Source organism: Colossoma macropomum, unplaced genomic scaffold (assembly GCF_904425465.1).
Source record: "Colossoma macropomum unplaced genomic scaffold, Colossoma_macropomum, whole genome shotgun sequence".
Taxonomy (NCBI): Eukaryota; Metazoa; Chordata; class Actinopteri; order Characiformes; family Serrasalmidae; genus Colossoma; species Colossoma macropomum.
In genome coordinates, this window is record NW_023494792.1 from 37,520,817 (window position 1) to 37,545,198 (window position 24,382).

The following is a 24,382-nucleotide window of genomic DNA, read 5'->3' on the forward strand; positions in this document are numbered from 1 at the left end:
TGAATAGGCGTACACTTCAGCCTATCATCAGTATTTGGACGTTATAATGTTCAGTGTTTAGTGAAATAATCTCTGCAGTAAAGTACCTTACATAAAGAACTGTGCAAAAGTCACAGGCAGCCTAGAAAATTGTTTAAACAATTCATCTTGGCCATAAGAGCGTGTTTGCTGGTTATTAATATGCTAATGAATATTAATATTAATGAAGGATTGATTAGATAAGCTAGTGCTGAATCTCAGATGGCTACCTCCTGTCTATATAGTGCACTATGTGAATTATGGAGTTTTGATGTAGTGAATGTAGTGAATGTCCTGTAGTGAACTGTGTGCAGGTGGTTGAATCACCAGTATCTCTTTATTACAGTATGTAGTGTTTGAGTGCAGGAGCTATAAGTTAAGGTCTGTGTTGTGCATTATGTAGGGAGTAGGGAGCCATGTGAGATTCAGCCTATGCACTGGATGGTATTAAGGTTAAAAATAATGTATTCTTTATTTGTGTGTTTGTATTTAATGTTTTTTTTTAAAATAATAACAGTTACTGCCCAGAGCAATAGATTTACATATAATACATGTAATTGGGAATTTTGCACAGTATTGTTTATATGCAGTTTACAATTTCTTTTGCAGTTGAATTTGCTGGACCTGGCTACCCTAGTTAAACCTAACGAGTTTAGGTACATTAGTCTTAAAAATTTAACGTGATGGTGCATCTGTTAAGTTCATTTTAGGCAAACAATATCAAACATTACTTTGTAGTGGTCACTATTGTATTACTGATCTTATTTAATGTGCTAATCTGGCAGTAACAGTAAAGGTGAAATACATTAGCTCTTGATAGAAGTACAAAGAGCTGCATGTGATTATTGTTATCAACGTGACTAGGGTGGTAATGAAAACCCACTGAAAATATTTGGGAACTCTACTTAAACAGTAATTACAATTTTATTTATTTATTTATTTATTTTTTTGGTCACTTCTGCCCCTGTCAGAAAACCTCTGTTCAGTGCTGCATCAGGGACACATTTTGCTGTGTTCCCACATCTTCAAAAGATTCCTACAAACAAAGGGATGTGACCGAGGTATGTTTTTTGGTTATGTTCATATAACATTAGGAAGTTCAGTAATGATGCCCTATGAAGGCTGGAATGTTACTGTTTGTGCTACAGCTTGGCCTGACAGATTAATCGCTTTTATATTTACATCACAAGAACTGCAATATTTATTATAGAAAATATATATTAACATAATTTCAACAAATCATACAGAGCTTGTAAACTGCCTGTAGATGAGTTTGATCAACGCATGTGCTGTATATGTGATAACCACTAAATAGTAGTCTGGCTCACTCAGTGTTCCAGTGCCTCAAGCCAGAAAAAGTGGATATTCTGGTCGTCTTGGCCAATTAGATATTTCCCCCAAAACGTTCAGCTCTCGCTACAGCTTGCACATACTATGATTCAAGATATTTATTTTCTTTTTAGAAATTATCAGACAACAAAATCTTAAAGGTTAGAGTTACAATGACAGAGCAGAGAAAAGTGGCAAATCAGTCATCAAAAGTCAGTAACTTCCATTTGATCAGCTAATTCAGATATTAATACTACAATTACAGATGATAACAGTAACAATATCATGATTTCAGTTTTTTTGCATTTTACCATACAGTGGTATGCATGCTAAATGATTTAAAAGTGCATAGGATGTGTCAGGTTACAGGCTAAAACAGATAAATGTTTAATTTTCTTTTTTCACAGGTGAGGCAGAAGTCACTGCTTTAATGGTAGCTGACAAGATCATTGAGAGAAACCGTCCACAGTGTCCAAAGCCTGGAGTTATCTTTCTTATCGATGCCTCCTAAGATGACTGTCATTTTTCTCGAAGTTGATCTTTAAACTGTTATGTAGAGACGGTTAAGGGTGAGTGGACTGAGACTGAAGAAAACAAAAGTGCACAGTGAGAATGAACAGTGACATGTCATTCTATGAGATATTTGATGTGAGCATTAAGTCCCAATCCTTAAAATACAAACCCTATTTCCAGAAAAGTTGGGTCATTTTGTAAAATGCGATAAAACAAGAATTTGTGATTTGTTAATTCTCTTGAATCTAAATTAACTGACAAAATTATAAAGAAAAGATTTCCAGTGTTTTCACTGACCAACTTATTTAAAATAATTTTAGAATTTGATGCCTGCAACACACTAAAAAAATTGTCTTTCCTCTTAATAACACTTTTTGTTTGCAACATGAAGATACTAAGTGGAATTTTTGCCCATTCATGCTTAGAACTCATTGAGTTCTGGCTCAACAGTCTGTGGCTGTTGTTGTCTGATTCTGCTCTTCATGATGTGCCATACATGTTCAATAGGAGACAGATCTGGACTGCAGCCAGGCCTGTAAGGCTCACACACTCTGTGTCTATAAAGCCATGCTGTTGGAGCACATGCAGAATGAGGCTTGGCATTGTCTTGGTGAAATAACCATGGACTTCCAGGGAATAGACATTGTCTTGATGCATATGTCTCTTTAAAGTCCTAATAAATGTGTCAGTGGTACCTTTCACACATATTCAAGTCACCGATACCATGGGCATTGATGCCCCCATACCATGACAGATGTTTCCATTTGCACCTTTCACTGACAGAAGTCTGGTTGGTCCCTCTCATCTTTGGCACGGAGAATTCAACATCCATTTGTCCCCAAAACAAGCCGAAACGTGGACTTATCTGACCAAAGCACACATTTCCACTCTGAGATGAGCTCGGGCCCAGAGAACTCACCGGTGTTTCTGCATAGACCTGATGTAGAGGGTTCTGCTTCATAATAGCGTTTTGAAGTTTCATTTCTTGATGTAGTGGCGGACTGTTACAACGGTTTTCCAAAGTACTCCTAAAGTACTCCCTCCCTTCTCATGCAGTGCTGTCTGAGGGCTTGAAGATCACACACATTCAGCAGTGGTTTCTCAGATTTTTTTGAGTGTGTTTCAGGCATCAAATTCTAAATTTATTTATGTTCACAAATACAATTAAGTTGGTCAGCCAAAACATTAAAAATAATTTCTTTGTACTTTTGTCAGTTATATAAAAGTTTAAGAAAATTAACAAATCACAGATTCTTGTTGTGTATTGCGTTTTATAAAATGTCCCAATTTTTTCTGGGTTTATATTGTCAGCACACTTTCCATCTTACTGTCATTGTTGAAAATGCCATTAACAACTGTGTGTAGGCCCCTTTTAAGGACTGTAATAACTGTTGCAGTACTAGGTTCTGTTATGGACCTTTGTGCTTTGTATTAGCTAGAAGTCCTCATTCTAGAGGCATATTCAGTGTAGCTAAGTCCTGGGTGTAGTGTGGTTGCTTTGTCCTTTAGGTTGCTGGTTTTGTTTTTAGCATGTGTAAATGAAATCAAGAAACGTTTTTCTCATGCAGTTCCAATCTGAATCTTTTAATAAGTGCATGCTGTTACAGTCCAAACTACAGATAAATCAAGAATGATACAGGAGGTAATTAGTGCTCTAATTCACATTATTGTTTATGTTTTAGACAGACATTACTGTAGAAATTGTAGAAACTGTAGAAAGATTCACAGTATCTTTTTGCCCCATTTGGTGTTTATTTGGAATGCTAGGTTGCTGGGTGATGTCATGATTGTTAAAGTTCAACTGTCAAAATAAAAAGATTGAAAGTATTTATTATTGTTGAGGTTATATTGTTCTGGCCAAAGGTTTTACATTGTGTATTAGTTACAATAGTGTATTGGTTGTTGTGTATTTATGTAAAATTAAACCACACCATTCTTTAATCTGCTGAAGTAAAAGGTAATTGTGCAGAATGTTCATGTAATTGAGTATATTGACTCCTGTGTAAAAACTGGAATATAACAAAATGACCACAAAATTATGGTATATAATTTTTTGATAATGCCAAATTTCTGTGAATATACTGAATGATAAAATAAAAATGTTAATCATCGACTGTAATATTGGGGTAATAACATGTAATTTTGCATTGTATTTCTGTATTTAACCAGTAGAATCCAGTGATGTCACAGCGGTATCTTGTGGATAAACAGTACATTGTAATAGTTGGTAGGCAGATCAACCAACATTTAGCTGTTATCCACTGTAAATTTGTAGGATACAAACATTTATTGACAGATTATGTCTGTTGATAAATATTTAATAGGATTGAAAAGACAGTAAAGTGGCCGTTAATTTAAATAATGTTTCTTTATTTTACTTAAAAAATATGTACTTTGACAGGAGAATGTTGTAGATTTATTAAATAATTCTATGAGATAACTTAATTACACTGTTATTTAAAAGATAGCAACCCTCAAATTGCAGACTTCATGTGTATTTATGCAGTATTTCTGTGATTTTAATACATTCTAGAGATGTTTTTTAACGATGAAAATGTGTAATTCAACTAAACTTTGGCTGTAAAATTACACAGAATGTTTACAGGGAAAAGCTGTAATTTTACAGTAATCCACTGTACAGAATTCTTTTACATTTTTTTTTTACAGTGTAATAAAAACCGCTGGAGGAGCAATTTGCAACTAACTTACATGACTGGGTATAAAAAATTTTAGAGAGCATTTTAGAGAGGCAGAGTCTCTCAGAAGCAAAGATGGGCAGAGATTCACCAATCTGCAAAAAAACATATCTAAAAATTGCTGAAGAATGTTCCTAAACGTAAAATTGTGAAGACTTTGAATATCCCGCCATCTACATTACAAGATTCAAAGAATCTGGAGAAATCCTTGTACGCAAGGTACAAGGCCGACGGTCAATATTGGATGCTCATGATCTTCGGGCCCTCAGGCAGCACTGCATTGAAAACAGGCATGATTCTCTACTGGAAATCACTGCATGGGCTCAGGAACATTACCAGAAATCATTGTCTATGAACACAGTTCACCATGTAATCCACAAATGCAAGTCAAAGCTGTATTATGCAAAGAAGAAACCCTATGTTAACAGGTAACAGGACCCGGAAACGCTGCCATCTTCTCCTGGCCAAAGTTCATTTAAAATGGACTGAGGCAAAATGGAAAACTGTTCTGTGGTCAGATGAATCAAAATTTGAAATTCTTTTTGGAATCCACGGACGGCGTGTCCTGTGGACACGGCACCATCCAGCTTGTTATCAGCGCACAGTTCAAAAGCCTGCATCTTTGATGATATGGGGTTGGATTAGTGCCTATGGCATGGGCAGCTTACACATCTGGAAAGGCACTATCAATGCTGAACAGTATATGGAGGTTTAAGAACAACATATGCTCCCATCCAGACTACGTTTCTTTCAGGGCCTTGTAAGACAATGCTAAACCACATACTGCAATACTGCATCCATCACAACATCATGGCTTCGCAGAAGAAGAGTCTGGGTGCTGAACTGGCCTGCCTGCAGTCCAGACCTTTCACCAATAGAAAACATTTGGTGCATCATGAAACAAGAAATCTGGCAAAGCTAGAATCCTACATCAGACAAGAATGGGACAACATTCCTCTCCAAAACTCCAGCAATTGGTCTCCTTACTTCCCAGACATTTACAGACTGTTGTTAAAAGAAGAGGGGATGCTACACAATGGTAGACATGGCCCTGTCCCAACTTTTATGAGATGCGTTGCTGCAATCAAGTTCTAAATGAGTTAATGTTTTTCAGGAAATGGTAAAATGTCTCACTTTCAACATCTGATGTGTTCTATGTTCTATTGTGAATAAAATATGGGCCTACGAGATTTGCAAATCATTGCGTTCTCTTTTTATTTACATTTATTTATATTTTACACAGCATCCAGACTTTTTTTTGCAATTGGGGTTGTATAATAAACATCATCATGAAGGAAATGCAGAACCATAACTTGTAAGGCTTAGGGACTGCTAAAGTTTCATAAGAATTCTACAGTAGAAGTGGGTATGTTATACCATAAAATGCTGTCTGCAGTTTTTACTAGGCTCTTACACAGCCTTCAGTTCATCACAGTGAACAATCATATGACAGTGAAGGGCTGATCTAAGCCATTTGGAGCATTGCATTACATCATGGAGGTTTGCTGCCTTCTTGACCATCGCATTGCAGTTAAATGAGCTCTAAATATTTCATTGAGAGGCTCATATTGCTGCTCACATTGCTGGAGGTCAGGCTTTTGGAAAGAGTTTGCAGTGGTGTAAACATCCAGCCTCAGGCACACACAGAAATATGTATTCTTTCCTTGACTGGAGTTTTTAAGGCGGCTGGAAAGTGCATCAGTTTTTAGTTGGTCTCAGAGGCTACAATGCAGACATTTATGCTGCTACTTTTCACCAGTTTATTCTTAAAACAAACAAACAAACCAACCCTGTCAAACCAGAACTCTGGTTCTGTGGAAAAAGGCCAGTACCATCCTGCTACAACCCCTGCTTGGGCAGATGGAAGTAGCTCCTTAAAAATAAGAAAGTTATGTTGAAGTTAGGGTTTAAGGTTAGCTTTCCCATTCATAGTAGCTAGTGTAAACTGTTTCTTCAAAATAAAAAGGTTTAAGGTTGGCTAGATGTCAATGGTAGGCGCTAATCATTACTTGTATTATCTGAAGCGATTTGCTATTCTGTGCTATTAGTTAATAGCTAATATTTCTTAATATACATGTCAGTTTGTCATCCAAAATGTTACTGGGGCTCATGCAGTGTTTACTCTCCTCACAACCACAGTCCGTTTTGTATAATCCAGGCAATTTTAAGAATGACCATGCATTTGCCACCATTGCAGATATAGAACTAGGGCACTGCAAAAGAGCACATCGTTTGTACATCCTGTGTAGAGCAGTAAATATTGATTCAGAGTTCAATATAAGTATCAGTCCATAACCTCAACACTCAGTGTTGAGTCCATTACATGTCTGCCATCTAGCGGTGGCAGAGAAATATTTATTTAAATGGGACCTGCTTATCACAGTTCGAACGTAAAAATGACAAAAGATTCTGTGAAAGCACTGCACATATATCTAGACATTTAAATCTTTTGATGGTGTGTTACTATTCAAGAAAGTTAAGCAACTATAATGATGTGCATACACATTTATCTAAAGGTTATTGCTACAGTTTATTGTACACAACTAGTATCTGCCATCTAGCGGTGGCAGAGAGAGAAACATTTATGTAAATGGGACCTGTTCATCTCAGTTTGAACATAAAAATTACATGATTCTGTGATAGCACTGCAAATATATATGTAGACATTTTAATCTCTTGGTGTGTCACTATTCAAGAAAATGAAGCCACTGTAATGTTTATACACATTTATTTTATTAAAAAAAGGTTATTGTTACAGTTTATTGTACACAACAAATTAAGAGATTATAATCCTATAGACAGGGAGCACTTGTCCTCTGTGACAGGCATGCCCACGTGACAATGCAAAGAAAAATGAAAACCATGAAAAATTCAAAGGAAAAGTGAATTCCCACAATACCTTGATTGCATTCATTAAAATAAAAATAAACACATAGCAACAAATATAAAGCATTTGAAGATCATGCTCTATGTCCTCCATATGCAATGCTTTTAAAGAACACACATGGGGAGGAAGGTGGATTCTACACTGAATGCATGCCAAGTGCCGTAAGATCCCACTTGCACTTTGTATTAAAGTACTTTCTTCATTGTATTACTTGACACAACAAAATCTTGGCCACTTTCAGATAGTGATATTCACCTGTAAAATCCTAACGTGTCCCCTATGGATTATGGCAAATCAATCAATTAGTAATCACACACAAGAGTGTACCTAAGTATCAGTAAAGCCTTTGAGAAACAACCCAAGTCAGAATAAAACTGCTCATTCTAAAACACAAGAGCAAATGTTTTTTTACAAGTTCTTTTAATTTTGAAGATAAAAGAAATCAAATTGTTCCTGTCAAGATAAATTCCAATTCAGTTTTGCGTTTTCAGTCTTCTAGCTGACACAGTTGAGAGGGGAGGAGATGTTACTAAGCCCCTTTGTGTACTTGGCAGCAGTCAGAAGACCGTGCTCTTCCTTTTCTGTCAGAAAACAAGTGTGTGTGTGTGTGTGTGTGTGTGGTGTGTGTGTGTGTGTGTGTATACACACTTGTGGGTGTCAAAGGGTGCTGAGTTGCTAATTTCTGTACCCTTCCACTGTAAACTCTGTATTTTATCTATTGGTCAAAAAATGAAGGAGTAGTAGAAGAAGAGGATTTCAGAATTATACTTTAGCATCAGAAGCACACAAACATGTTTGAGAATGTTGTATTCTTTTGTCATTTTATTCACACATCAAAACAAAAACTAAACTAAAATAAATAAATAACATGCACTCCCATCTTTTTTTTTTTTCTGGGGAATAAAAATGTAGTCTGGATAGAATAGAGAAGTTTGCATTGTAGCTAACAGCATACAAACAGGCAGTGTTATGTGTGGGGGAAATTGTTAACCATGACAACAAAAGCACTGCTGTGAGCAAATATATGTTTGAGGGAGTGTCAAACAGAATCACTATTCGCAAAACAGGGCTACATAATATAATCTCTGTTAAGTAGCTCATCTTCATGAAATACAATACTGCATAAATGGGAGACTATTTTTCTTTCAAAAATGGAAAACAAAAAGACATAGTATTTACTACAAACTTTGGCAAAAAATCTACAAAAGTTTCCTTTTAACAAACCAATTGGATTTTTTGTGTCAGTTATGGGAAAATGAAAATAAATCACTATAACTTGTTAAAGAAAAACAAGCATAATGTGTAAAGGTCCTCCCCTTATATCACTTCCTATAACCAGATATCATTTTGTTGTTTAATCAGCTGACATTTTTGACAAACAGTACATTCTAGTGCACAAACTATATCAGAATACTGAAACAAACCAACTACTTAAACTCACCCCATTTGCAAACTTCTTTATGTTTACAAAGATGTATCATTACAAAATTAACAAGCAACAAAATTTGTACTCGGCAAAGCAATTTACATGTCCAAAGAGCGTGTGCATGTACACAATCGATGTGTATGTATGTTGTGCGTGTATATGTATATACACACACACACACTATACATACACACACACACACTATATATATATATATATATATATATATATATATATATATATATATATATATATATATATATATATATATGTGTATCACCATCCTACCAAGTAAACTAGATCTACAAGAAGTTAAACACCTTTTGTAATTATGCACACGAAAGTGAATGAATCCTACAAATGCTATTTTTGGTTCTCCCCAACAGTTCTAAATGAGTCAACACAACGCTTGTGCATCATGTAACAATAAACAAAAATATATGTGCTAGTATGTTTATGTGTGACAGTGAAAGAAAGAGAGAGACTGATTGATTCTATATATAAGATAAAACAAAAATGGGCCAGGGTGGTTATCATAACCCTTTTCCATGTTTTGTGCTTTGTTCTTAAAGACAGGTTCCTGTTTGTCCTGATCACTTCAATCACTTTATGACCACTCTTCGGGGCTTAAATGATCAGAGAAGACAGCTTCTGTCTGACTGCTCAATACACATGTATGTAAAATTCTTACTGAACAGCAAACCTTAAACAGAGGAGCATGTGAGAAACAGTGCATGAATAACAACATCCTACATACAAACCACACTGTTTAACTCACCCCACAACCTGCAATGATAGCACATGTACCCCAGTCATGTGAGGAATCTGTGTAGTAACAATGCACAAGTTTATTTCTGGAAAGAATATAGTCAAATTAGACTCAACTTAAACCTGGAAGAAAATGAAAAGTGCATCCATTTTACAAATATGGGGGAAAAGACAGTAGAGATTTCTTGATTTTTGATGTGTATCTTTAAAACCACTGAACAGTCTAACATTGTAAGCATTTCTCCATGTCTCAGAAACCAGTCCTTGTAGTGGTAGAGTTCTCTACAAAACAAGAAATGCTTGAGACAAACACAGACAAAATCCTTTCCACAAGAGTGCAATTTTGAAAATCAAAATGATTATTTGGGTTATAAACTTAAGTAGATTAAAAGATGAACAGGATAATTCTGCCTTTTATTACTAGACATGTATGCCTTAACATCAGCTTGTGTATGGCAAAATAATTTTGACATTAGTGTCACAAAGTGACTAAATCAGCCCCTTTAAACACAAGTCCTTTTTTGTCCTCCCACCCCCTCCCGAAAAAAAAAATAAAAACAATGAATATTTCATTGTGCATGTGACTACTGACACAAGCATGAGCAAATTTAAGTCTTGTGCCATGTCTGTAACTTCACCAACTAGAAGGCATGTAAAAGTGTGAAAGAGAGACTGGAAATAAACATTACTTTTTTTCCTTTTTTCCAAACAAAGCCAAAGAGAAAAAAGAAACTGAGTTAGTAAATAGAATTACTATGAATATCAGTAACAGTGAACAGGTCCTCATGGTGTAGCTTTCTCTTCTAGTTCTTTTTTTATGACAGAAAAAGCAGGAGTGATGGAAAAAAAACATACATTTTAAGTTCTATTAATCCTATGTGTCAAATAAACCTATTAATTAATACGTGGCAAAAAGGTGTGGCAGGCAAAAAAGTGGTTTAACAGGTCCAACTAACCTGTAGCAATGAAAGATACACTGCTTCTATAAATCTAGGCTGAAGGACTTGGTTGTGATTGAAACTACCAGTAGAGGATAACCCAGGAGCAGTCTCAGGAGTCCCAATACACATATATTCTGTCATTACAGAGCTCGGCAGGCTTGTACATTTTTCCGAGAACAAGAGGAATTTCAATAATAATCTGAATTTTTCAAATTAAAAGTAGTCTCTGAAAAACTTAAATTCTATGTGATTTTTTCAGTAGGGTAATTTACAGAACATGAAATCTCACGTAATACAATTTGCAAGACTGCACAACCAGCAGAATACAAACACACTATGATGACCACCTTTTACCAGTTTTGTGCTTCCAAAAATTGTTTGTCTGCATAGGGCTCTAGTACTGTTATATTGTTATGCATTATGTTTTAGTTGGTACTTCAGAACATTTTGCCAACATTCTGGATATGTAGAAAATTCCTGACCAAACAGAACAAACTGATCATTAAGATTCTACAAAGTGACTGACTGCGAAGCACAGAAAAAAATGCTGAGGGGCTTGAAGCAGGGTCAAATATAAAATACACAGTAGTGAATGTTTGTATTGTAGTCACACACACGCACACCAACATGGAATGTAGGAAAAGCACTACAAGCCTAGTTGTGGAAGGGGTGGTGGGGTGAGAGAGAGGGAGGGGGTGGAGAGAAAAGAAAAGAGGGAGGAGGGAAAGAGAGAGGGTCGAGAGGGAGAGGGAGGGAGAGGGAGGGAGAGAGAGAGAGAGAGAGAGAGAGAGAGAGAGAGAGAGAGAGAGAGAGAGAGAATCAAAGAACCAGCTAAACACCTAAAGAGGGTGATGTATTCATTATCAATGCTAGATATTCATAAAAATCCAGGTTTAGCAGAAATAATAATAATAATAATAATAATAATAATATAATAATAAAAATTGCCTTGTTTAAATATGAATATTATAGTCTGCTTCTCATGTTAGGAAATTATATAGTCTCTGCAATAAAGAAGAGGTGTGTTCGTTTTACACTACAACTCCATATCCTGTGCCTCATCTTCTGAGAAGTCAGACATGGAGCTTTCTGATGAAGAGTCACCCGCACCTTCCTCTTGCTCCTTCAGTGCCTCCTCTGTTGCATATTTTTGAATGTATTCTGTAGGAAGAGAGAGAGACAGCACATTAACACTAGAGGATTAGGCAAAAAAGGGTACTTTAGGAGCATCTTTTGGACCCCACTGTGATGAACACTTTTTTTTAATAGTTGATGAAACAAACCATTTAACAGGCATACAGTGAAATACTTTTACTATTATTTGGGAGTTGCATACTACATACTTTCAACATCACTGGAACTACATTGTAAACATGTGACCACTGGTTCCTATCCTATCACCACCACTGTAAAGAAATCTGAGATGTTTCTCTGCAATGAAGCATTTCAGATCAAATCACTCTGAATAACTTCTCAATTACTGACTTATGCCAGGTGATCGGTGAACATCAATGGTTGACTATCGCCATAGTTTGTGTGATGCGTTCTGCACCGTTGGCTTTAGTCAGCTCTCATCTGTTTTGGCTAAATGAGCATATCGCAACAGTCGGCTATGAGACAGAGCTTAGAATCAACGCACAAATGGAAAAAAGAAAGAAAGCAATGCAAGCAAACAGCACTCGAGAGCACGCAGAGAGTAGCTGTTATGTTAAAGAAAAAACACGGACACTTGAGAGCCCTGAATGTGCTCTGACGATAAACTAACAAAATAAAGCATGGGATATTCACATTAGGAATAGCTAAACATGGACATTTGAAGTTTAAGACATTCAAACAATATACATTCTTTACTTAGTATGCTAGTTTTACAGACTACCAACCAGAGAGTTGTTCCCTTTCATGCAAGCATATTAAGTATGTGTGTGCCAGCTGTCAGCTGCAGTCTTTGCAGCGTGTTTGAGCACAAACAGTGGGCTGAAGGATGGCAATCATCAGTCAGCCTTAGCTGGTGCTAGTTCTTCCCTGATGGCTTGGGCCCTTATAATATTATCAAAGTTGTATTTGATCACTGTCTTGTCTGCTGTGAATTTCAGATGCACAAACTAGATTCTGCAGTGCTTCCCCTACCATAAAATAGGCATGCTGCACTGCTTCTGATTTATAGAATGTTACATTTGTGTTTTTATGAGGTTGCTGGTCTTTCCCCCTTAACACAACTACCATGTTATATTTAGCTGTTTTTTCATTAAATTTAGTAAAGACAGCCCACACTTTTAAACGTTTTACCCTTTCAGCCATGACTGAAAAACATAAAATGACAGTGCTTGTTTGAAATGGTTAAGGTTAGCCAACCAGAGGCATGCAAATGCTTTCGTCTCATGGACCAGACCTCTCCTGCTGCTGATCCAATCTAGCACCAACCATTTAAAAATGCCAGCTATGTTAGAATGAATTAATGTTATATAAATACCGATAGCAGCAGAGCTTGTCTAGGGGCTTATCAATATTTCAATACTGGCCAGTCAGAAGCTGGTACCAATTTAGTACCAGTTCTTATTGTACATTCCTACCCAATTCCCGTTCAGATCTGATCATTGATATAGTGGTGTGATGCAGCAGTGTGATAAAGAATGTGGTAGAGGAGAGTTGGCTTGTGTTAGAGGTGCAGTGTCTAGCTCAAGTCTTCTACTGTCTAGTCACTTCTTGAGAAACATGGGATTAATCCTAATCATTAATTCATTTTTGCCTTTTCTGGGGAAAAAAAAGCACCTCAAATGAACTTGTGCATGCAGTGGAGGCAAACAATATTTCTGCAACGTTTCAATTTGGTTTTCGGCAGAAACATAACACAGAGCTTTTCTAAAAATGTTTAAATGGCATTCTAATGCACACTGATAAAGGGGATGGCTCTAGTCTGGTATTGCTTTTGATATTCCAGATACCAGTATCTTGGTGAACAGACTTGGCATATCAGGGACTGCTCTAAATGTGTTATTATCTTATTTATCAAACAGAAAGTGTTAAGCATCTACTGGAAAAAAAGTCCTCTTTCTGATCTTACTTGTGGGGTGTCTCAGAGATCCATTTGTGGCCCTATTTTATTTTCACTTTACATGCTTCCCTTGGCTTTTTAATTAGATGTTTCAATATTTCTTTCCATTTTTATGAAGATGATGATGCAGATGTTAATATAATAAACAGGTTGTTGGCCCTTACAGTGTCCTGTGGGATTCGCAGGTAGCTCATTGTCTGCTCATATCAATAGCTTTATTTTTGACTCTCAGTTAAATTTTTGAATGCACATCAAAAAGCTTGTCTAATTCAGTTTTTTCCAGTTAAGAAATACTGAGAAAATGAGACATTTTTTACTTTCAAGACACAGTGAGGATTATTCATGCATTAGTGTCAGTTCACTTGGACTGTAATGATTTATTTGTTCGCCGCAGCCAAGAAGAGAAGAGGGTCACATTATCCCATTATTTACCTCTCTCCACTGGCTGCCAGTGAAAATTAGAATTGATTTTTAAAATTGATTTCAAATTCATGCCAGGCTGTACTTGGTGAAGCTCCTGAATATATTTGTGAATTGTTAGCCATCTATACAAGCATCTGGACTTTGCTCTTACTCTTATGCTCCTAAACGGTCTTCCCCTTGATATTAGACTCCATTACAACTTTTAAAAGACTGCTTAAAACCTATTTTTATTCTTTAGCTTTCACGAGTCTCACAAGTAGTGTGCTTAATTGTGTTTATGTTGTGTTTTTTGTTCATGATGTTTTTATTGTTTCCATTAGTTTCAGGTGGTCTTTTTTAATTTTGTTTAAATATTCTTTTATCAAGCACTTTGTAATCTTGGCTCAGAACACCTATATAAATAAAGTTTACTTTATCTTTCAGACTCAAAAATAAGACCCACATGAAATTAGTCCATGCTTTTAGAGCTTCTAGAGTACACTACTGTAATGTATGACTGACTCTCTCTATACAGCCCCAACTGACTCAGAATGCAGCAGCCTGTGTGCTTATACACAAAACCTCTGAGCATATTACTCCAGTCTTATTTTGTGTAAACAGGTTTTCTATCAAAAGCCATGGAGACTAAGTTTTTGCTTATGACACTGACAGCCCTTAAAAGCCTCACACAATCTTCCAAGTGTTACAGCCTGTCAGATCACTTTGCTCAGCTGAGGCAAGCTTTCTGTAAACTTCTAGGAACACTTACAGTTCAGTTGGTGAAAAATCCTTCTCTTTTATGGCTCATAAACTCTAGGAATTCAAGCTTGATAGGTTATTGAAATATTTGGTTGGGCTTTTTTCTTTAGGGCATTCGGAACGTATCTCTTGCTATGCCAGCTGTGTATAGTTATACAGCATAGTTTGTCACTCATAGATTTGTGTCCAAAACAACTCCGCCATGTCCAGTTGAGGTTTTTGCTGACCATTGTGGTACTGGATGGTATTTATTGGGAGAAGTTTCAAATAATAATCAATCCTAATTATTTACACTGGCTAGTAGACAAGTAGCTTGGTAACACAAATAGAGGGTCATCAATTAACAGCTTCAGCCCACAAATCCTTGCATGTACAGTTAAATTATTTCTAACTTTTATTTATTTTTAAATAAAATAAACTACATAACCAGGCTCTACAGTCAGATGAGACAAAACCTAGACTAAAAAAAAGACAAAGACTATTTTGTAAGCAAAAACAAAGGTGGGATATTGTTAAAAGAGCTATGGTCATGCAGAAAAACTAAAACCCACTGAAAACCTGAGATGTCCGATAAACAGTTTACAAGGAGAACAAAATTCTAAGCTAACTGGAGAGATTTTTTGTGTGGAGGAATGATCTGAGATTTTTAAACATGGCCTAATAAGCTGGAGCTTCGTAACACCCAGTTTGGCAAATGCACATGCTTTTTGCAGCCAGCAAGGAATCTTTCCATTCTTGTGTGAAGAATTTTCACCCACTCTTCTTTGAAGAAGCTTCTAGTTCTGTGATTTTGCATGCAGTTTTCTTAACATCTACCTGCTTATTGTCAGCTTCAGTTTCTTGACTGTGATAACTGTTTTCAGAATATGCTACTATTTAGTGGAATCCACTCTTACATCATTTGGTGACTGTAACCAAAGAGTTCTATTAATTCATTTGTCCACAGCATGTTGTTCTGCATACTTCAGATACTGACTTATGATCAGCAACTGCCATTTCTTTATGACATTTCAGGTAGTGGAAACTGGAACCGCTCATCTTTTTATAGCCTTCCCCCACTTTGTAGAAAACAATTAGCTTTATTTTAAGATTCTTAGCCAGTCCTGAGACTTAACACCTACAACCGTGTCTGAATTTTTGCATATGCCACAATTACCATTTTATTTTTGAATTCTGTGGTTAATCAAATAAAAAGTAAATTTTTGCAGAGAAAGGTTTTTGGCTGGGAGCGCCCAAACTTTTGCATACATCTGTATCATTAAGATCGTTGATATTTTTGTTTTCTGGAATCTAAATTAAGATTAAACCGGCAGTAAACTTCAAAAAGAAAACAACGCCTAGGTTTGAGTCCACATGGTGCTGTAGGTTACCAGCTGCTAAGCAAAACTCCTAATCTCCACATCTTTTGTCCTGAAACCTCCCCTGACAGTGACTGGTCCATATGTCAAATGGCTGCCTGTGCAACTGCAATTCTTTTGTTGTCTGTTGTAGACTGCTGGCTTAATTGCGTATGGCAGTATTTAAAAGATTTATAGTAAAGAACATGCTCAACTCTTGTCTAGTCAAGACTGATAGTTATGCAACAAGAAAGGGTCAGGCCCCATGCATAGCGATTCCAATCCAATCAGAAGTCCACAGTATATTGTTAGGAACCATTTTAGAAAGAGCAAGATATAAAAAAAAATATATATATATAAAACATTAAAAAAAACGTAAAACTGGTCTACAGGGTCCAAGCATAGAAGCCTCACTTTTGCAATTATTTTTACAGTACCACCTTTTGATCTACATCCGTCAGTCTTTGCAGGCTGTTTCAACATGACACATTGGGTATCTCAGTCTTTTAACTGAGGCAGTAAAAACAGCTCAAAATTATGTCCAATCACTTGTATAATTCTTTGTTTTGGCAAAATTGCTTAGACCCAGACGTTGTGTCTCAAGACTTTAACTGATGTTTCTAGAATTCTCTTTCTCAACTTAAAATATTTTAATTTCAAATTAATATTTAAATTTTATCTAACATATTGAAAATTAAGCATTTTAGGCAAAAAAAAAACTAAGGACTAGTTCACAAAGCTTTTATGCTGCTTAAAATCTCAGTGAGTAGTGCTTAATAGTTCTTGAGGCATTTTTGTTTAGATTAAGAGAGTATACACCCTTTCCATGTGGCACTGTCAAAGGATGCAACCTTTCTAACAAGTCAGTTTGCCTTGCTGCTGCTTCCTTTGTGTCGGTTAATGTTGTGAACCCACATGCATTTCCCACTCCTCATATCGCTATGATACATCACATGATGAGAAATAAACATCGTGGAGTTATTCAGGATTACTGTGAGTGCGATGTCACATCTGGTGTGAAATGGGTTTTAGCGCCAGCAAAGAAAATTCTTAGTGCTACACCATATAATGACAATCTAGAGAATTGCTTCCAACTTTGTGGCAACAGTTAGGAGAAGGCTTTTTTTTCCTGTTTCAGCATGCAAACATCCCCTTGCACAAAGTGTGATCCATAAAGAAATCGTTTGCTAAGTCAAGTGTGCAAGACTGGTCCGCACAGAGCCCTGACCTCAACCTCATCAAAGACCTTTGAGATGAAGTGGAACACCAGCTACAGGCAGCAACATCAGCGCTACGCCTAACTAAAGATCTTGGTGCTTAACATACGTGAATCCCTGCAGCCATGTTCCAAAAACATGTGAACGCTGTTATAGAAAAAGGACCAACACCATTTTAATGCCCATGGTTTTGGATTGAGATATTCAGCAACTACATGCGGATGTCATGTTCGAGTGTTCACAAACCTTTGATGGTAAAGGTGTTCTGCCCATTTCACTCATATTTTGTAGTACATTATAAACATACAGTATCCTAAGATTTAACACCTATTCGATGGAACAGAATTTTTAAGCCACCTTCTCATGGAAACAAACACAACCATAACTTACCTTTGATTTTCTGCTTATACTCTTCTGGCCGGTGTAAGTACATGGCTGCAGCATCCCCATTCAGGGGATCAATGGGGTTGGGGTATGCCAGCAGCTGTGGCAGGAACGACTCAAAAATATTGGTGAGGTCTGTGAGGGATAGAAATGCACAATAAATAGAAAGTAAAATTAAATGTCACTGTAAAATTGCACCCAAGTGCAATTATTATGGACTTAATATATGAATACGAAACCATGTCAGTGAATCAGCATTGCAATTACACCTTAACAGCCAACCTATGGAAACCCATGTTTAGCAACTGTTTTGTTGTGTTTAGAATGACCACTGCAGTGGAAAATACTCGCTCTGAAGGCATAAACATACTTGGTATGCATAAGTATTTTCCAACATCAAAACATACAATGTTAATCAACTGTTTATTTAATTGTCCTATTTAATTTAATTTATTTAATATTTCCTATTTAATTATTCAGACTTTTGTGACTACTATACAGTCAGACTTATTACTAGTTTTGAGTGAACATACTAAACCAGAGATCATCAGGTTCCCTACTGCTGCTCTATAAGATTGTGTAGGGGCATTCAAATGAATATTCAGCAGTCATTCTATAGCCATATTCAATAGGCTGCCAAATACTAAACAGTTATTTATTAGTTGCACTTTGCATAGCTCAACTGATACCTCATGTTTTCAGCATTTTATTAAAGCCCCGTCCATATTAAAAGAACTGTCTTTGGAGTGTCACACAAACTAGCCTTTCATGTAAAAGGTAGTGGGCATACCTAAATAACTCCTGTAAGTTTCTGCTTCCGCTATTTTTGTAAATGCGTGCATAAACAGTTTTTAGAAATGCATTTTAATTGTACATCAAAAGCACCCAGTTAACCCTGCTAACACGTGGCCAATGATGGCCGAGTGACTTGCACAAGGCTTCGGTCAGCCAATCTCTGAATAAAACAGTTGAACCAAAATGTGTGGATTCTAATTTCAGCTGCCAGTAAAATGTGTGGCTTGCTGATAGAGAGTAAATATAACATGTCTAACAAGTGAAACAATCTTTCAGAAATCACTCATCTGCTGCCGGGTAGTGTCAGTTACAATACGATTTAATGTTACTCCAGGTTGTTATTGAGGAAGCAAACGTCAGAGATAAATATGGAAGGAACCACTGATCTCTTCGGGTGATCATAGCCTTTAGCCTTGTTTTAGCCTTCAGTATATCACCCTATTATTCGGGCCAGAGTGTCCACTAGCCCCGCCTGCCGCCCACCTTTGGCTCAGCATGAGTGACTAATATTTCCAAGCCTTCAGCACAGTTTGATGCTCAGAGATGTAGCGTGACTGTACAGGATGCACGAAGGAGACAAATGACTTGAGAAATTCAGATGTGAAACAACATTTAGCACTGTTTTTGCCATGCCAGAGAAGGTGTTGTGTGCTTATATGTACAGACCACAAGTTTATTTATTGTTCAATTAGGGCTGGGCGATAAAACGATAACGATAATTATCATGGTGTAACTTTTCCTCGATAGAGCGATACGACATGTTCGATAAATGTTTGATATAATACACCATTCTCACACTTCCACGTTCTAGCGAAAGCCTTGCTGGCGTTTTCTACTGCAAGGAAAGCGACACTACTCTGCTGTCGCCAGGAGAGGGCGCACTTCCGAGTTTTTCTACATGATTAGAGAGGGAGGGGGCCACGAGTAAGATGAGTCTTTAGCAACGGCTGAAACGCGGAGTTATGCATCCCTTGTCTGAGTGGAGCGACCGACGATCTGTTCTCTGTGACCGAGTGTGAGTGAGATCAGTGGTGTAACTGTACTGTCCTACAGCGAACTCACCTCTTTCTGTCCTAACCAGCTTTAGCAGCGTTAAATCACAATCACAATCCTCACAACTAAATCGCTGTTACAGCGCTCGGACAGTCATATTTAAGTATTAGTGCATTCCCAAGCAACGAAAGTGAAAGAAAGAAGTGAGTTCATGTAAATTACAGCCCTGATTTAAACGAAAGTAAACTAAGGAAGCTGTGAGACATTGGAGAGCGGGAGAGTGCTATCTCTCCAGGCTAGCTGTTTTTAGCAGCTGGCTAACTTGAAGCAGCGCTCCATCACTCACACAGCACGGAGAATTGATGATACTGTAGATCAAACAAGACACAAAAGCACCGCTTTCAGTTTAAACGTACCTAAAAAGAGGATTCTGTTTGTCTGGTGTTTATATTTTGCGGTTCACCACTTAACTACGATAGTATAGAGAAATCCAGACGTCGCTAGCTGGTGTCTGAACACTGTGATGTCATTTGTAACAGGGTAGCCGAGCCATGCTTTTCCAGCTGGTAAAAACAGCTCACCAGACACTTTCTCCCACTCTCCCATGACAGATTTGTGAAATGTTCCACTGTTTGGCGAGTGTTTGTCGTGTTCCGACTATAAAGGCTAGTTTAAAACAGTAACAACCCCCAGGACCAAAAATTTGTCTTCAAACTTGAAAGAAATAATGATTTGACATGTATTGCGGTATGTATCGATATCGAACGATATGAATTTTCTGAATGAGTTTATCATGATAACATTTTTGGCCATATCGCCCAGCTCTATGTTCAATTCTGTATTTACTTCGGTTGTTGCGTGTTATTACTAATTATAAAATAGTAAACACTAATTATATATAGTAAATAAACAAAAGCAGCATCAGAAATGGTTATAAATATATAAAGATAATACAGGTCAATGCCATTCATGCAAGCTTGGAATGTTTTATTCGTGACACAGAAGACAGATTTTGCCAAAATAAATATTTAAAGTGGAATTGTATAAAATTCAGCACTTATAAGATAGATTAGATAGAGTTCGTATCAGTATCCAAAAGGAAAAGTGCTATCGGTGTATCCCTGAAGTAAAGCATTCAATCGCATTCTGTATTTCAAGGGGTTACAGTTTTATGCACACTCCTACAGCGGCACCATTACCTGCTCTGCCTTGCCTTAACACACTGCCTCAAGTAGGCCACTCCTACCGAACATGCACACAAAGTGGAACTGTATACATACCATAAAGCGCGGTCCATGTCTGATTTATCACATCTAAACACACGGTCCCAGATCTGTAGTGGGGACAGACAGTTTCCAGTGCATTTCATACATAACATTTGCATTATACTAGCTGTATGACAAGCCGTCCTTGTAACAATGTTACTGAAGGTGACTGCATCAAAATAGAAACTGAAAGCAAATAATTAAATGACAGTATGTCATGATGTGAGGAGCTATATCAATATATCAACATTACTGTCACTGATGTGGAAGTTTGATGTGATGGTTTCTGCCTACTTAGGATAGCAAAAGATTGAGACATTTTTCTTTTAATGGTTTTATGCCAAGTCAGCTAATTGAAATCACTTGTTGCTTGACTTACACCTCCTTGTATCTACGCTTACTGTCCATTTCATCATCAGCTCCACAGCTGCACTTTGTAGTTCTACAATTACAGACTGTAGTCCATCTGTTTCTCTGCGTACTTTAACCCTGTTCTTCATTGGTCAGGACCCCCATGGACCCTCACAGAGCAGGTACTATTTGGGTGGTGGATCATTCTCAGCACTGAAGTAACACTGTAGTGGTGTGTTAGTGTGTGTTGTGCTGGTACGAGTGGACCAGACACAGCAGTGCTGCTGGAGTTTTTAAACAGTGTCCACTCACTGTCCACTCTGTTAGACACTCCTACCTTGTCAGTCCACCTTGTAGATGTAAAGTCAGAAATGACAGCTCATCTGCTGCTGCACAGTTTGTGTTGGCCATCCTCTAGGCCTTCATCAGTGGTCACAGGATGCTGCCCACAGGACGCTGTTGGCTGGATATTTTTGGTTGGTGGACTATTCAGTCCAGCAGTGACACATGTGTTGCTGCAGTGCTGCGAATGATCCACTACCCAAATAGTACCTGCTCTGTGAGGGTCCATGGGGGTCCTGACCACTGAAGCAGATGGACTACAGTCTGTAATTTTAGAACTACAAAGTGCACCTATACAGTAAGTGGAGCTGATAAAATGGACAATCAGCGTAGAAACAAGGAGGTGGTCATAATGTTATGCCTGATCAGTGTAGGTTGAAATGGCAAACTTGAACATAAAACACCATCATGGTTAACTTAAAAACATCAAGAATGCATCCAAACCTAACCTTTATCATGTGGATAGGCTCAATTTCTGACCATATAAAATTACATCGCTGTCATTTTCGGTTACCTGAACTTTTACATTATAAAATCAGTACGATAACAAAATTCATCTCTCGGTCAGGCCCTTGTTACTAACACACTTCAAACACAGCTACAATCATAAATGTCCAACTTACGCTTCATCAATGTTAGGATGAAAGATCTTATTCATGAAGCCTGCAGAAACAAAGAGGCAGGTACAGTCTAGATGTTTAACAAGCTTTAACTTTGCAATCTGGTCCATGAAATGAACTGCTTTCTTTTAGGGTGCTCTTTTCAAGTGTATCATTATTTGTTCAGTGGCTGCAAAGCAAAAATCACAATATCACTACATAGGAAATGTTATCTGGTGAGCACACTGCTATGGTAGTAGGTGGTATTTTACCTATAGATGGAGACTTGAAGGGGTATTTGTCCGGAAGATCTACTCTCACCTTCCATACACCCCCTTCATATGGTGCTGCAATGAGAAAAGAAAAATGCTTAGAAATATTGGTAACAAAAGAAAAATAGATTTAGGTTAGGGTTCAATTACACTCAGAGCAGTTCTCTGCAGAATTAACTGTATTTGTGTGCTATACGGTTAAATCTAAGGCACAGAGAGACCTCAAACACAGTTTGCACTTACCTACCAAAAATAGCTGGGACTTTCGAATATCAATTTATTACTAGCATAAATACAACCTGCAGCTACCAACAACTTAAATAAGCTTATAGCGTAAAAAAGAACAGTCACATATCAGGTATTTTTTATAATCGAAAGTGTTGCATCATGCCAGAGCATGAAAATAAATCAATCAGTCTGGAGTCAAAGCCAATTTGGAGAAATATGTGACTGCATGGTCTATTCACTAGTCCAGAGGTATTTAATTCTAGACCTGGGGCTCATTACAAAAGCATCCCAACTGTTTAGTCACAAGACACCTTCAGCTATTACAGAACAGGTTCATAACTACAGATAAGAAAACAGCATTACAGAAACATCCTCACTAGACAACATTTCCTAAATACTGTCCTAACTTTAGAACAACCCCAGTGGTGTCTTCTGTTTTTAACCTTCTGCTTCTGTCATTTTAACTGTTACAGGCAGCAGTAGTTCACTATAATTAGCATAATGATGTTACATTTATCTACATTGCAAAATGGTTTTCACAAATTCATATTACAGAAGCTAATACTGTCATAATTTGATCTTATTTTACAGCACCTTATCTCAAGTTAGGAAACCTTAATCTACTCAAAGTCAACAGTAATGTCTGTCACCAAGCAGCTCTCTGTGTACAGCTAAATCAAACACTGGATCAAAATAATGTTAAAAGTTAGCCAAACAGGTACTGTTATCAATGTAAAAGGTCAAAACAAAAATAAAGTGCAATACACCAGAAGTTAAGAATACTGTAACTGCACCTCATGCCGTTTATTAGAGCACTGCCACTCCCCAGTTTCAGTTTCCATTTCCCAAATGCTTTAGTTAACTGTGCTAACGTTATTCTATTTAACTCCTAATAACAGCAACATGTTTAACACTGTCTCCCAGAGGGGAACCGTCATGGCCCTCTATGCTCTCAGAGAGAGCTTAAGATATTCTAAAATGAATATTTAAAAACTGAGCAGTTCTAACTTTCTCTGATTATATTGTGACAATCAACATCTAAACAAACACAAAACTAAGCAAATAAATCCTTTAAATCTGTCTATTCAATCTGTATTGGAATGTGAGGGGTTAAATTAAAGAATCCCCTTTGTCTCCCTATCAGAATAGGGAATAATAAGAATTTGCCACCTCTGCTTTTGCTGGAAAGACTGTTGGTGATGGGTAGACCACCTATAAATTTACAGAGGTCCAAGCAATAGTAATTCAAAGAGAGGCCAATTTCAAATGACAGTAAAATTGACCAATCATATCTTCCTTCCAAATGGGTGGGCTTTGTTATCGCCAACTTTATAACATGTTCCTCTGTGAGGACAAGAAACTATAAAAAAAAAAGAAGCTAGTGAAAAAAGCTAGCTAGCTTGTTGGTTAATGATAAACGCCAAGAGAAACGTTACTACTAGGGGGACATCTCTGCAAACTTACTATCCATGCCGTTTTCTAGGTTAAGTTTTAATGAAAAGTAGTAGTTAATTGGCAAAGGAGGACCTATGTCAGAGTGTAGGTGCAACAACAACAATAAAGTTTTTGAAAGGCATTTCCAGCAGGCGCGGAGAGTGGGTCTTAGGGCCAAAGATGGATTTTGTGACTTCGGCGGTTTATCCAAGTCAGCCCATCGCCATCAGAATGCCTGAGAAGCAACTGTTGATGAATTTAAAGCAAAGGATCAGAAGGCCGAGGTTTAAGAGTCATGATTTACTACTGCTGTCTATTCATTAGTTACCGCCATCACAGAAGTGTTTCGTAACTTGGCCCCTGGATTTTATAGG

At 37.2% G+C, this 24,382-nt stretch overlaps 1 protein-coding gene across 3 annotated transcripts in view; it reads right to left on the bottom strand.

The window, feature by feature from the left end:
• Positions 1-9,695: 9,695 nt before the first annotated feature.
• The window catches only part of ube2h (ubiquitin-conjugating enzyme E2H (UBC8 homolog, yeast)), a 67,866-nt gene continuing 53,179 nt past the window's right edge, over positions 9,696-24,382 (bottom strand). For all 3 annotated transcript variants that reach the window (XM_036577078.1, XM_036577080.1, XM_036577079.1), the window contains 5 exons: positions 22,347-22,421; positions 22,099-22,138; positions 20,798-20,850; positions 17,736-17,864; positions 9,696-11,739 (listed from right to left, as the gene is read on the bottom strand). In XM_036577078.1, the coding sequence (XP_036432971.1) occupies positions 11,615-11,739; positions 17,736-17,864; positions 20,798-20,850; positions 22,099-22,138; positions 22,347-22,421 (422 nt within the window). In that variant the 3' untranslated portion in view covers positions 9,696-11,614. The remainder of the gene's footprint in view (positions 11,740-17,735; positions 17,865-20,797; positions 20,851-22,098; positions 22,139-22,346; positions 22,422-24,382) is intronic.